A 15,747-nucleotide genomic window follows, 5' to 3' on the forward strand; every position below is an offset into this window, starting at 1 on the left:
TAGGATTTCTTATACAAGAATGTTAAAAATTAAGCAATAAATAAACACAAAGTTGGTTTGTGAAGGTTTTCTGGTTTTCTGTTTTTTTTTTTACACACATACACACACACACTGATTTGTTTTCTTCTGATTTCTGAGACCTCAAATTTCTCTGTTTTTGTTTTGCTTTGTTTTTTAATATTGCACTGAAGCAAACTAAAGGCAGTTATAATACGATAAGCATGTTGACTGTGGTTGCATTTCAGAAATCCTAGAATTGAGTATGTAATTATCTTCTGTCTAGTAATCAAATTAACAAATATAAAGTCCTAAAATATATAGGTATGCATGGCAATCTACAGGATTCCTTTATAACTTGGTGTTTTGTGTCCACTGTGTAATTCTACTGTGACATCAAGGAAATGTTCTTGCTCAGTAGATATTTTAAGGCTGAGGATGATGATGGTGGGGTGGAAATGGTTGAGGTCATGCTGGAATTTGACGAGTGATTCATTTCTTGGCTCCAGATGCTGAAAATGCCATCAATGAATCTGAAGTAAAGGAGGAGTTTCAAGGGATAAGAATAGAGAAAGCATTCTAGGTCAGCCATGAAGATGTTGGCATATTGTGGAGCCATGTGTGTGCCCATTGGTGTGCCACTGATTTGTAGGAATGTATTATTGCCAAAGATAAAGTACTTATGACTAAGTACAAAGTCACACAGTTTCTACTCAGACTCATTCTGATTTTGACTGACATAGAGTGACATAACAAGAACAGTGATGGTTTTTGAATGTACAGTTGTTGTTTTTCCTGACTCATGAATAGAAACTCCTTTTTTTGGATATTATGAGAATGATAACTCAGGTTAACTTGAGACACAGCAGAGAAAACTATTTTGCTGCTATGATTGTCTTTCAAGTGCAGAAATGAGAGAAAACATCATAGAATGGAAAGTGTTTCTACGAACATGAATTGCACCATTTCTCCACATTAATGTTTTCGGTATTGGATGTTGTAGAGTTTCTTTCCTCACAATTATACTGATTGTAGGATGAATCCTAGACACATTCCCACTGCCAGAGTGCATAGTAGGGATGTCTACATTATAAGAAGCAGGTATTTGGGAAAGCTGCATAGGAGAACAAATGTGGATTTTCCAGTGCTGAAAAAATGGCAAAAATATGACTGAATGGAATAATAACTTAATAATGATAACACCAACAAGAAGTGGATTTAGGCAATGATCTGAACACATCTAATTCATAATAATGAAGACAAGTTGGTAGGAGGATAGAAAAGTGTATGATAGATACAACAGAAAGATAGATAGACAGACAGACAGACAGATAGATAGATGGACTACAACCCAGCAAATGCTAAAACGTTTGGAAGTTGTAGTATTTCACTTTTGACCAAATCCAAAATGTCCTCTTTGTATGTGTACGTGATGTGTAGTGCAGTATGTTTTTAAAAGTCCACATTTTTTTCCACATTGAAGAGTTCTTTTAAAATTCTTATTATTGTGGACTTTATCTTTTCCTGATCCACAGCACATAAAACTTTTTCCATTGTTTCTTCTTTAAGGTGAGACTGAATGAAAAGCTATGAGTATGTGATTATCTACTGTACCTTGTAGTTATCCAATTAGACATGATTATCTCTATTTCTTTTCCAAATCCTTGAGAATATCAGAGTGGAAAACATGAACAAAGGAAAGGATGCTATTAATATTCCCCCCAAACATTCAGAGCTGGGGCTGCAGGCAGACAAGTGTTTGTCCCTTTGATGATTCATACATTACATCGTCCAGTCTGGTCTTCAAAACCATTGAAAGAATCATGGTAGGCTCCGCAATTTGGAAATATGTGCTTGCCAAACTGGAAACAGGTCCATTTGTATACAGAAGGAAGACATTCAGGCAATATGGTGGCATTTATTGTTTCATTATAAGTATCAATGCCTGGGTGGTGTGTAAGGTCCATAATCGTAATTGCAATATAAGTAAACCTCTCCCTATTCTTCATAAGTACGTTGAGTCTGGAGATCTCAGAATTGCCAGCATTATTTCTCAGCTCTATGTCTTTTCCAGCCCTGTTACTTTCACTCAACACCCTTCTTCGGAACTTATTGATGATTTTGTGTAAGTCTTGTATTTTTCCCCAGTGTTGAATCAAATGATTCTCAAGGCAATCACCACTATGGCTACCATCACCTAGTAATATAGGGGTGTCTGAATCTTTTTAACCACTCTTTAACCATAAACAGTCTGATGTGGAAACTCTCTGCCAATACTGGCAGTCATCTGTGGAATGAATGAATGGTACTAAAACATCTTGATAATAATGATTATGGAAGAACCACTAAGGAGAAACAGTCAAAGCCCCAGATTGTGTTTGACTTAAATTTATGTATAGGTCTAAGATTATCTAAGGTTAGCTATGACTTATTTTTTGCATTACTGGTATCAGAAGTAACTTTCTCAGCTCTTAGTTCATTATTATGAAGCTGGTTTGTGATACTGCGGATTCTATATACTTGTACAATGCAAATGATATTTACTAACACAAAGCCAATGTTTGCTTGTTCAAAAAAAATCCAAAGGAGAGGGTTTTTTGCATTTACTTTGATGATAATCAAATAGTGTATTTTTACACAATTTATTGAATGCTCACAATTAAAGTGAATTTAAGCATAAATACAGGAAATACTTTTTGGAGCCATTTCCTTTAAAAACAGCACACAGTTTTCATTGCAGGGTACTGTTTCAGAGTTACCAACACATCCTGGCCTTAGTTTTTGCTATAAAGGAGATCAATGAAAATCCCCAGATTTTACCCAATGTCACTGTGGGATTCAACATCTATAATAGCTACCTCAGCCCAAGCTGGACATACCTTGCCTCAATGGAGCTTCTCTTTGCTCAAAATAGAGTCATCCCTAATTTTAAGTGTGGTGTCCAGAACAATCCAGCTGCAGTCATTGGGGGACCTGACATCTGTCTCCACATGGCAACCATACTGGACATCTACAAAGTTCCCCAGGTAAAGTGTGTTGATGACACGTAAGAACTGAACAAGCCATTTACTGTTCTTATGATCATTTGGATGCAATTTTGGGGCTGAGGACTGGGAAAGAGTATGACTGAACAAGAAAGCTTACAATATGCTGGAAGGGGAAATTCTTGGTTAAAAATATCCATGAAGTGTATGATTTGTGAAACAGACTTGTAATTTGCATTCATTTACAGACATGGACATTACCTGGTCTTTGTTTTAGGCTTCATCCATCTAATAGCTTCATTCCAGAATCTGTTTCTGGATCACAAAGTAATGCCTCATTTAGTCTGAAGGTCTCTGCTTGATTCTTCCCAAATGCAAACATTTCCTTTAAAGCTAAAAATGTCTATTTTTAGATGAATCTTTGTGAAACCAGAAGACAGGTTGCTATGTATTAATATTTGTATATTTATTTATTTATTTATAATTCAAATTTAGATACCACCCATTTCACAAAAAGTGAGTGGTTCACAATGATATATTTAAGTGTTATCCTGTTGCATTCAATTACCAAAAGTCTTGGTCACTCAGAGAATTTTGGAACAGTGTGGTAAAAGTCATGTTCAATGTGTGCAAGAATATCAACCTAAACACACAATCAGAAATTCCATGATTAATTTTTTGTTGGCACAGGGTGCCCAATCTGGATCTAGGTCGTGTTGCATGGGGTTTTAAGCCTTTGAACCCACACTACATTCTTATGCTTATTGTGTTCTTTGCAGAAAAGATTTCCATTCATTTTAATCGGAATTTCTTCCCAATGCAAAAGCCTTAATGCATCTGTAATGGCAGGTCTGTGATTTGAAACATCCCCTGAAATTTGCTATTTATTTTTCAAAAGACACTTATGCAGTTTTTTTTTTTAAATTTAGGCCAATAGGCTTTAGTTCTTCTTCAGATGTTTTCTAGAATACATTCATAATGCTCTCATATTTGCAATACATGGGAAAAAAATTGAAATAGTCCAGTTTGTGAAGTCCTTGGCATTCTCTGAGCTTGGTTCTTTTCTTGGAAGCATTTCAATCCCTGTGTAGGTAACATCTTCAGTGCTAGAATGGGGTGGGGTTTGCTCTCTGTTTATATACTGTGGCATGCCCTGCCAGTGTTGGTGGGGCTGTGGGTTTTGTTTCATTTCTTCCTCTGGTAGTTCCTTGATTAGGGTATTGTTTACTGTTTGATTTTATGCCTGGTGGTAATCTCTGCTTATCCGGGTGATGATTGCTGGTGAGGAGATGTTCTGGTCTTTTGTTTTCTTCTCTATTGTCTCTTTTGAATAGCGTGTAGATGTTGTTTATCTCTATGTGCCTCTTGATGGCTGCCTTGTCTGAGTACCAAGCTTCCAAGAATTCCCTCCCGTTTTTAGGTTTAGCTTGGTCTAAGATGCTGACAGTTTCCCAGTTGAAACTATGGTTAAGTCTGTCCATGTGTTGTGAGATTAAGGAGTTTTCATCATGTCTTCTGACTGCTAGTTGGTATTCATGGATGCACTCTGCCAGCCTTCTGCTTGTCCATCCTACATAGTGGTTCTTACAGTCCTTACACTGTATGTTGTAGATGAGTCCTGTTTTTTCTTCTTGGGTTACCGGGTGTTTTGGTTTGCTTAAGATGTTTTGGAGGGCTTTAGTTGGTTTCTGTGCTACAGAATGTGCTACCAACTAGTTGTGTGCTACCAACTAGCAGTCAGAAGACATGATGAAAACTCCTTAATCTTACAACACACGGACAGACTTAACCATAGTTTCAACTGGGAAACTGTCAGCATCTTAGACCAAGCTAAATCCAAAAATGTGAGGGAATTCCTAGAAGCTTGGTACTCAGACAAGGCAGCCATCAGCAGGCACATAGATAAAAAAATATCTACAAGCTATTCAAATGGGATAATAAAAAGGAAATGAAAAACCAGAACATCTCCTCACCAGAATTCTTGGAAGCCTGGTATTCAGACAAGGCAGCAATTAACAGACACATAGAGATAAAAAGCATCTACATACTATTCAAAAGAGACAAAAGACCAGAAGATCACCTCACCAGCAATCAATCACCAGCAATCATCACCAGCAGTCATCACTCAGATAAGCAAAGGTTACTATCGGGCACACAATCAAGCAGCCAACATATGCTAATCAAAGAAATACCAGGGGAGCAAAACAAAACCCCGACCCTTACCAGCACTGGCAAGGTAGGCCACAGCACATAAATAGAAAGCAAACCCCATCCCACTATAGCACTGAAGATGTTACCTAGCCGGGTAATGAAATGTTTGCAAGAAAAGAACCAAGCTCAGAGAACCTCAGGGATTCCACACTTTAACCCTGAGTACACATATTCGCTTCTATTGATAGGCCAGTCTGTTGAGAATCGCTATAGACACACATGGAAATCCATGATACATCCCAACTGATCTTTGAAAAGCGGCATTATAATTTAGAAAGTGTAACACTTTTCAGAGAGCCAATTTGGTGTAGTTGTTAAGGCACTGGGCTACAAACTGGGAGACCAGGAGGTATAGCCCCACCTTAGGTACAAAGCCAGCTGGGTGACCCTGGGCCAGTCTCTCTCACTCAGCCCTAGGAAGCAGGCAATGGCAAACCACTTCTGAAAACTCACCAAGAAAACTGCAGGAACATGTCCAGGCTTTCACCAGGAGTTAATAATGACTCGAAGGCTTAACAACAACAACAAAAACAACAACTCATTAGGTGGATAAAAATGCCAAACCAAGTCTAAACATCTGGCTGACTGTGCAACCCACCAGTAAGACCCACCAGTATTCAGGATGAAAAACAGCCTTACATGTTCTTCATTGTTCCCCTTCATTTTTCTTAGCTGATATATGGGTCTGCCCCAGCCATGGATAAAGAGACCCAAGGTGTTTTCTTTCAAAAAATGCTTCCAGATGCATCCCATCAAAACAGAGGCATCCTCCAGTTACTGCTGCATTTTAAGTGGATCTGGATTGGAGTTCTTGCCGTGAATGATGACAAAGGAGAGAAAGTTGTAGAGGTTGTGCTCCCCATGTTGTCCATGAATGGCATCTGCTTTGATTTCGTGGAAGAGTTCCCAAATATAGCTTTTTACAGTGACTTTACGGATGTATTGGATGAAACATACAAAACCTATTATATTATTGTGAAGAGCACAGCCAAGGTGATAGTGTTATATGGTGCAATGGAGTCCATGACCTTTTGGAAAACAATAGTGCAGTATTCAGAAGTGGAGAATATATCAGTGAAGACAAAGGTCTGGATCATGACTGCTGAAATGGATTTCACAACCATTTCTCTTCAAAGAGATTGGGATGTAAATTTCCTCCAAAGTGCTTTATCCTTTGCAGTTCATTCAAAGGAGGTGCCAGGCTTCCGGGAATTTCTTCTAATCAGAAATCCAACCATAGCAGAACATGATGGGTTTCTAAGGAGTTTCTGGGAGCATGCATTCAGGTGTTTGTTTCACCACCCTGATCCAGATAATCAATATGGCACAATCTGTACAAGGAGGGAGAAGATGGCAACCCTTCCTGAATCTGTGTTTGAACTTAGGATATCTGGCCACAGCTACAATGTCTACAATGCTGTCTATGCTGTAGCACATGCTTTGGAGGCAATGCGTTCATCAAAAATCAAGCCCAACAGTATTGTGGGTGGAAGAGGGCAGAAGCTTCAGAATCAACAATTGTGGCAGGTAATGTTCAGAGCAGAGATATGCAGGAGATCTGCAAGTTCACTCTAAAGAACAGAAAGAAGTCTCACTGAAAAGGACATTGGGACATCTAAGTGCCATGTCTACCACCGATTTCCTTCTTACAACATCTTAGGACCACAGAGGACATAATAAAGCAGTTGTATATTAACATTATGTATCATAGATCTACACCATAATCTCCTTATATAGATTAGACCCCTGGTTTGGTCAAATGTTGAGAGGAACAATAGAAGACATCCCCTGCATTTATAACATCCCCAGTGCCCTCCAAACAAGGAATATCCTGATGCTCATTGCTACATATGGCTCACACACACTGAAGGAGAAAGTAAACTCATAAGAAAAGGGGCACATCATTACCTAAAAATCTTAGAAATTGATGCTACAGTGTTCCCATTGCATCAGCTCCAGTGCTAGAGATGTTCATGACCCTGCTAGAGATGGTGCCCTATAGTCAGGCATTCATAGTCTCATATTATTCTCATATCCAATGTGTCTAACTATTACTCAGAAAAACAACAACACAAACCCCATAAATACTTCTCAAGAAGAATACCTGCTGCAAACAAATACCCCCCTCTACGTACACAGGTTGAAACTCATCAAGGGTGGGAAAAAAATTAATAATGAGGATACTCACTTTCCTCATGTACTAATACTGACATCTTACAAGGCCTTCAATTACAGAACAATACATTCAAGTATATGTGTACATTTTCATCTGTTCACGTGTTTAAAAAACCTCACAGATTAATAATGAAATACAGTAGAAGAATCTAAGAGACTGAGTCCATATGAAATGGACTCTTACCAGAAGTAGAATGATGAATGATACTTATATATTTTATCTTCCCTCCCTCTCTCTTTTCAATTTAGCTTCATCCTTTCCTGAGAAGGATGCCTGCTGAAAACAAATACCTCCCTCTAGGAACATAGTTTGAAACTTATCAAGGGAGGAAAGACATTTTTAACAATCAAGATACCAGCTCTCCTCATGTACTAATACTAGCATCTTCCAAGGCCTTCTATTACAGAGCAATGCATTCAAATATATGTGTACATTTAAGAAACACACAGATTAATAATGAAATACGATAGAGCAATCTAATAAACTGAGTCCCTATGAAGTGGACTCTGACGAGAAATAGAATAATAAATGATTCTTACCTATTTTATCTTTCTTCCCTCTCTCTTTTCAATTTAGCTTCATCCTTTCCTGAGAAGGGTCTCCTTTAACAACAGTGCTGAAGAAAAGATTTCATTTGATAAACATGGGGAACTAATTGGTGGATTTGATATTAACCACTGGGTCACATTCCCAAACCAGTCATTTTTTAGGATCCAGGTTGGTAGGATAAATCCCATGGCTTCCCCAAACAAGTTCTTCAAGATTTCTGAGGATTCCATCATATGGCCAAAAAGCTTTAACCAGGTGGGGTCTGACTAGTTGTGTGTGTTTGTGTGTTTTCCATTTAAACAACATTAAAAAGATTCCAGATTCAAATATGATTCTTAGTCCTTCTCAGGGATAAGCAAATATTTAAGCTACCCTGAAGGAGTTATTATTTTTTTTTAAGGCTATGATTTTCTAGGAACAGAAAAAGATTCCTATATATCTCATGTTTGTAGTTAGATACCAAACATTTTCTAAATTTCTACAATTTACATGATCAAAAAAGTTTCTTTTTCTCTCTGCTTAGTAATTTGACAGCTGAAGAGATGCTAAGAATTTTCTTCTCTCTAGTAGAGGGTCTCAGCTGCAAAGATTAACTGCATTCAACTGATAGAAATCCAAGGATAAAGAGCAATTTGGCTTCAGGAGCCATTTAAAGAAACGTTGGGGGAAAAGAATCCAAGAAGGGTGGATATTGCATTACACCAATTACAGCCCAAGTATTGTTGTCCAATGATGTCTTTATAATAGTTCAATAGTGGTCATTACTCCATATCTATATTTTAAATACACCAGCCAGGGAGAAACTGCTTATGTACTTTAACAATGTTCTCCTTGATTTCTGTTTAGGCACATCCCCGTTCTTTGTGTAATGATCCTTGCCAAAGTGGGTATAGCAAGACCAAGAAGGAAGAGAAATCATTTTGCTGCTATGATTGCCATCCATGTCCAGAAGGGAAAATTTCAAATAAAGAAGGTAAATGTTTTTGAGAAATAATGGGATAAGCTACCATATGAACAGGGTTGTTCATTTTTTTATTTGGATTATTTGTTTATTTATTTGGATTATTTATATGCCTACCCATCTCAAACAAGTGAATCCAGGTGGTGTACAAAAATTAAAAACACAAGCTTTCCATAGACAACACACGTGTTAATTCCCTTGCACTTAAAGCTGTGCACAGTGAAAAGGATTGTGAAAATACAGTGCATGCAGATTTATACCCAAGAATGATACACAAATAATACATTTTATGTGATATCCAAGAGAGAAAGAAACATATAAAAGGTTAAAGCTTTGGGTATCGGCCATGGTTTCTGGCCCTAGATTTCTCTCTGGTGCTCAGTGAGAACGGCTTCAGATGTAAATGGTTAAATATTCAGTGTCACTGTTGATACTAGTTTCCCCTCAGAGCTGTGGAACACTAAGGCTTAATGACTGAAAGGCACTGTACACAGAATTGCCATTTTCTTTTTCAGACATGGAAGACTGTTCTTGTTGTCCTGAAGGTCTTTATCCAAATCATGACAAAAATACATGCATTCCAAAATACATAACTTTCTTATCCTATGAAGAACCCATGGGGATCGGTTTGGCTGTTTGTGCTCTTTCTTTTTCTGTTATCACAATTCTGGTACTTGGGATCTTCATTAAACACAAAGACACTCCCATCGTCAAAGCCAACAACCGGAATCTCACCTACACTCTCTTTGTTTCCCTCCTCCTCTCTTTCCTTTGTGTGTTTCTATTTATCGGGAGACCCAATAAAATTGTGTGTCTCCTTCAACAACCAGCTTTTGGAATCATCTTCTCCATGGCAGTTTCTTGTGTGTTGGCCAAAACCTTTGTTGTGGTACTAGCTTTCATGGCCACCAAGCCTGGATCTAGAATGAGGAAATGGGTGGGGAAAGGAATGGACTCTTTCATTGTTCTTTTTTGTTGCCTTGTTCAAACCACTATTTGCATAGTATGGCTGACAACCTCCCCACCATACCCAGATTTTGATATGCACTCAATGTCTGAAGAAGTCATCATGGAGTGCAGTGAGGGGTCAGTCACCATGTTCTACTGTGTCTTGGGCTTTATGGGTTTCCTGGCTGTGGTCAGCTTCTCTGCTGCTTTTCTAGCTAGGAAGTTACCTGACAGTTTCAATGAAGCCAAATTCATCACCTTCAGCATGTTGGTCTTCTGCAGCGCTTGGTTGTGCTTTATTCCAACCTATCTAAGCACCAGGGGAAAATATATGTTGGCTGTGGAGGTCTTCTCCATGATCTCCTCCAGTGCTGGCTTATTGGTGTGTATCTTTTTCCCCAAGTGTTTTATCATTATGATGAGACCTGAACTGAACAATAAGCATCAGCTAATGAAAAGAACGTTTTAAAAATCAGCTACGTCAACCTCAAATCATTTATATATAGGCCACCTTCTCTATTGGCTAACGTTTTGCTTCCTTTAGCTGACATATGGCTCTGCTTCATGGTTCTTCATGGACAAAGCAACACAAGTTGTTTTCTTCCAACAAATATTTCCAGATTAATTCTACCAACATATAGTAGGGGCCTTCTCCAACTATTGCTGCAGTTTAGATGAAGGTGCATTGGAATTCTTGTGGTAAAGGATGACAATGGAGAGAAATATGTAGAGGTTGTGCTTCCCATGTTTTCCCAGCATGGCATCTGCCTTGATTTCTTATCAAAATCCCCCAATGTTGCTTTTTACACTGACTTTATTGATGTGATGGATAAAGGACTCCAAATATGCCAAGTTGTCAGGAACAGTACAGCCAGTGTGATTGTCTTGTACAGTGAAATTCAGTCCATATCAGCTTTGAGAATGTTCCTTCAGTTTTCTGAAGTTCAAGGTGCACCAAATCAGACAAAAATATGGATTACAACAGCTCAGATGGAATACACTTCAGTTTCCTTTCACAGATCTTGGGACATCAATTTCCTGCAAGGTGCTTTATCCTTTGCAGTTCACACAAAGGAGCTCCTAGAGTGCCAGGAATTTGTTGAAAACATAAATCCAACCAACAACAGCATGATTATTTTAGGAAAGTTTCCTGGCAACAGTTATTCAAGTGTTTCTTCTCCACCTCTGAAATGGAGAATCTGAGAAAAATTGTGCTAGACAGGGGAGGCTTGAGACCCTTCCTATGTCTGTGTTTGAAACATGCATGACTGGCCAGAAATACAATATTTACAAAGCAGTCTATTCTGTGGCACTTGCTTTGCAATCTCTGTATTTATCCAAATCCATGCAAGGAACAATAGTGAAAAAAGAAAGGCAAGAGTTTCAGAATCAAGAGTTATGGCAGGTAAGTTCTTAAGCAGAGAAAGGCAGAAACCTTCACCATAACTGCAGCTGCAACATTTGTCCATTAACTTTAACTAACAATATTCTCTAAGGACATTGGCATTATGTGTAAAAGTGAAATGTACTAAGCACTTACCCAATCATAGTGTTTATATGCTTATATTAAAATTCTATTAGGCATTCTACAAAATTATAGCCACGCCCTTTAGAGCATGCTTCTATCCATGAAATTAACTCCCACAAGTTCAGTCTATAAGTAAATTGAAGGAGCTGGTCCAATTCCTCCACATGATGCATTGAAGCGGTCTTTTGTTCTAGATGCTTTGTTTGTAATGTTTGCTTTTAATCAGACGCAGTTATTTGATTGAGGAAAGTACAGTCATGCCCACATTTTAAGACACTGAAATGACTTTTAATGGTTGCTATTTAAATGGCATTTCGAATGGTTTCTGAACAAGTGGTTATTAAATGAGGACATCCTGTAGGTAGGGGCTGTCGTGCTGTCTTATTTATAGACATGATATTGTCAGCCCCAAAAGGTAAACCAAAAGGTAAACCAGACTAAGAAACCAATGCCACATAGGTCAGGTTTACTTTTATTGTAACAGCTATAGTAACAGAATCCTTACCCTTTCCTCACTTTCTCATTGAGTGAACTAGACTTGTCTGAGATGTTTTCTCAAGTTGTTTTTAATGGCCGAGATTCAAGCAACTGTTATCTGATCGTAGCCTTGTTACTGGCTATTCCTCCTGTCCTTCAGGGCCATTCCCTATTATACAGAGATCCCTCATTATATGGATATTTCCCCATTCATAACACCATAGCCAGGCAGGAGGGAGTCTGATTACCTTAGTCTCTTGCTAGCTGGTTAGGAGTGGGCATTTCAGACATTGTAGCACAATTCTATATGCAAGCCATGATTGAATGCATATGACTCCTGCAAGTGAGGAGGCCCCTCTAGTTTACCATAACTTGTTCTAGCCCATGATCATTTATCTCCCTTTTGGAAAATGTACACATATCATTTCAGTTACATTATATTTTATCCTACTATTGCTTCTAGTCTGTTGAATTGTAACTGTGATAATTCAAATCAAACCTTAGTAGGGCTACAGCAAGTATAAGACTCCTTATAAGTAAGAATAATCTTAAATGATTATAGCCTTATACATCCTAGTATTTCTTAAATATTTATATATGGTCATCTGGATTAACTAATTACAGCATTTAGACTATAGATTATAATTTTATAAGTTTTTCACTGTGTTTATATTTTGTAATTCTATGTTAATATAGTTTAGTTTTATTTCAGTAATAGGATATTTAACTTCTACTTATATTTTGGAGTGATTGTTATGTTATTTGCTTGATACTAGCCAAAACCAAAGTTAAAAAAAAAATGTTTTTTTTAAATGTTCTTTAAAGTAATATCCACTCTGATTCTCTCTCTTTTTCTCTCCCCCTCCCTCCCTCCCCCTCTCTCTGGATTTTAGTTTATTCTTTTTCTGAGGAGTATCTCATTCAACAATAGCGTTAGTGAAAAGATCTCCTTATGTAGAATTCATTGGTGGATTTGATATTATCAACCGGATTACATTCCCAAATCAGTCATTTCTTACCATCAAAGTTGGAGCAATAGATCCCACAGCTCTGCCAGACAAGTTCTTCAATATCTCTGTGGATTCCATCACAAAGTAGGGTTTAATTATGTTAGATGTTTGAATTCTGCCTACATTTATATAGTACAAAAAAAAATATCTTTACTGAAATAAAAGTCTTATCATTCCTGAACTAATCTAAGTACACATGCCCTGGGGAAGGAAAAAAATATCTGTAGGATTGCTTACTTTTCTAACCTTTGGTAAAGAATATTGCACCCTTTATTTTGGCCCTCTGTTAATTATGGATAATGGAAACCATAGTTTTGATATAAAAGCTGCAGTCCAGTGTATTACATTTCATCAATGAAGTTGAAAAAACCATCTTTCCCTAACCTGGACAGAAATTCTCTTTTGAGAGTGGGGATGATGGTTATAGAAGGCCATAGATGCCAATAATGGTAGATATTTAATGAATTCCTTTCAGAGCAACTACATCTCAAATTGATGTCATCCTACTATTCAATCCCTTTTTAATCTGCTGATTGCTCAGTAACAGTATGTCTCCAAAGACTTCCTTTTCCAGCTACATCTTAAAATATTCTTCCTCATTTATTGATAGGCATCACCTCTTCCTTTATGTAATGATCCTTGTGAGGCATGATACAGCAAGGCCAAGAAATAAGGGGAGTCATTTTGCTGCTATGATTGTCTTCTGTGTCCAGAGGGGAAAATATCAAAGAAGAAGGGTAGGAAATTTCCAAATATAATGGGATGTACAACATTGTGTATAATCCACTATATCCACCACTGTTGTGTTCTTTTTCAGACCTGGATGACTGCTCTCTGTGTCCAGAAGACAGATCATTTATCTAAACCGCAACAGAAATAAATGTATTCAAAGACAGATCACCTTTTTTGTCCTATGAAGAACCCATGAGGATCAGTCTGGCTGTTTTTTCTCTTTATTTTTCTTTTATGTCAACTTTGGTGCTCACAATCTTGATTAAACACAAAGAGACACCCATCGTCAAAGCCAACAAGTGGAATCTCACCTATACTCATCTATGCTCTCCTTGTTTCCCTCCTCCTCTCTTTCTTATGTGTCTTTCTATTTATTGACCTATAAGAGTGTATGTCTCCTTTGACAACAAGCTTTTGGAATCATCCATGGTGGTTTCTTGTGTATTGGCGAAAACCTTTGTTGTTGTAGCAATCATGGCCACTAAAGTTGGATGCAGATATGGCTGGGTGGAAGAATGGTCAGTTTCATACTCCTTTCTGGCTCCCTTGTTCAAGCCAGCTTTTGTGCTGTATGGCTGACAAACTCTTGACGGTACCCAGACTTTGATGTTCGCTGAGTTTCTGAAGAAGTCATAATGGAGTGCAGGGAGACGTTATTCACCATGTTCTATAATGTCTTGGGCTTTATGTTTTCCTGTTCATGGTCAGGTTCTCTGCTCCTTTTCTAAGTATGAAGTACCCTGACAGTTCCAACAAAGACAAGACTGTCACCTTCAGCATGTTGGTCTTCTGCAGTGTTTGGCTGTGCTTTGTTCCAACCTATCTAAGCACAAGAGGAAAATAAATGTTGGGAGTGGAGATCTTCTCCATGATCTCCTCCAGTGCTGGCTTATTGGTATGTATCTTTTTCCCCAAGTGTTTTATCATTGTGATGAGACTTGAACTGAACAACAAGCATCAGCTAATAAAAAGAGCATTTTAAAAATTTGTCTTTTTTCCTGAAATTCTGTATTTATACTTTAGGAGAATTTCCCCAATTGTACCTTGAAGCCAGAGACCAGGATACAATTACATTTAGCACAAATGGACTTGCTGACATATTTCAAAATGGGAGGCAAAAAAGAGAAATCAAACTGGTGCAGGAGTTACTAGACCTATGCAAATAGTTCTTGTTTTATTTAATTAGGAATTTCAACTTGTCATCTATTAATATTCCATCTGGGGTAGCTCAGATGTTCATGGTCTCCATGGCAATCATGTATCTGCCCTAAGTCATTGACTGGCTAACACACACAGGAGGACACACGTTAGGTCTGCTTTTTGTCTCAGAGTGGCTGAGATGTGATCTGGCATTGAAGGAAGACTCAAAGTGATATTAGGGTTTCCCTGTGTTGATAAGGATGGCAGAATGTCTATATTTCTCCACCCTTATTGCATCCACTCATAGCCATTCAGCAGCTCTGTTTAGGACAACCCAGTCTCTACTGGGTAGGGAGGGAATGTAGCAGTAATGGGCATATCTCGGTATGCCCATGGAATACCTCTACTTCATGAACAACACTAGTTGCAGATTTGCTTCTGGATATGATTCAAGGTGCTGGTTGTTCCCTATAAAGCCCTAATTGGCATAGAGCCTGGTTATTTAAGAGGCATCGGTCTCCCTTAACATCTGCCCAGCTGATTCAATCCTGCATGGTTGGTGCACTCCACTTCCTTCAATTAAACAGTGTCTTCTTTCAGTACCCTGGAAGTGCACCTTCTCTAGCAGCTCCTGCCCTCTGGAACCAATTTCCTCCTCAAGATCTGGATGGTCCCCACTCTCCTGTTGTTTAGAAGAGCCATGAAAACCAGGATGTTCACCCAGGTCTTTTGTGTGGAAGTGAGACCCTTCACTTCATCGTACTTTCCATCTTTTGTTTTATTTTTAGGCTTGATTGATTTTGTTGTAATTTGTTTCTTGTGGACTGCTCAGAGTCATTGAGAGTCTGGCAGCACACAAGTTTAATGAATTATTGTTGTTGTTGGTCGCACAGTCAGCCAGATGTTTAGACTGGATTTGGCATTTTTACCCACCTATCGAGTCTTTCCCAAGGACCTGGGGTAGGGAGATGTTGTTGTCTGATGGAATTAAAGGTATCGTCACAGGATGTAAACTGTTCCAAGTCAAGCTGCCT

The 15,747-nt window shown here is 38.2% G+C and overlaps 1 protein-coding gene across 1 annotated transcript; it reads left to right on the plus strand.

Moving 5' to 3' along the window:
- Positions 1 to 1,429: 1,429 nt before the first annotated feature.
- On the plus strand, positions 1,430 to 10,295 carry LOC148215292 (vomeronasal type-2 receptor 26-like). Its single transcript, XM_088144039.1, has 6 exons — positions 1,430 to 1,441; positions 2,751 to 3,023; positions 5,865 to 6,719; positions 7,945 to 8,172; positions 8,764 to 8,890; positions 9,394 to 10,295. Exons 1-6 carry the CDS (start codon positions 1,430 to 1,432, stop codon positions 10,293 to 10,295), a joined length of 2,397 nt encoding a protein of 798 aa, XP_088000165.1.
- Positions 10,296 to 15,747: the final 5,452 nt, after the last annotated feature.

The sequence above is a fragment of the Python bivittatus genome, unplaced genomic scaffold, assembly GCF_059951505.1.
Source record: "Python bivittatus isolate LINGU-HERP-01145 unplaced genomic scaffold, Pbiv_v1 ctg000430_np1212, whole genome shotgun sequence".
NCBI classification, from domain to species: Eukaryota; Metazoa; Chordata; class Lepidosauria; order Squamata; family Pythonidae; genus Python; species Python bivittatus.

What these genes read in the sequence shown, in the direction of transcription:
- LOC148215292 (XM_088144039.1), top strand. An exon ending in ACATCTACAAAGTTCCCCAG is followed by an intron (nt 3,024 to 5,864) that starts GTAAAGTGTGTT and finishes CATTTTTCTTAG; the next exon opens with CTGATATATGGGTCTGCCCC. An exon ending in GGCCAAAAAGCTTTAACCAG is followed by an intron (nt 8,173 to 8,763) that starts GTGGGGTCTGAC and finishes ATTTCTGTTTAG; the next exon opens with GCACATCCCCGTTCTTTGTG.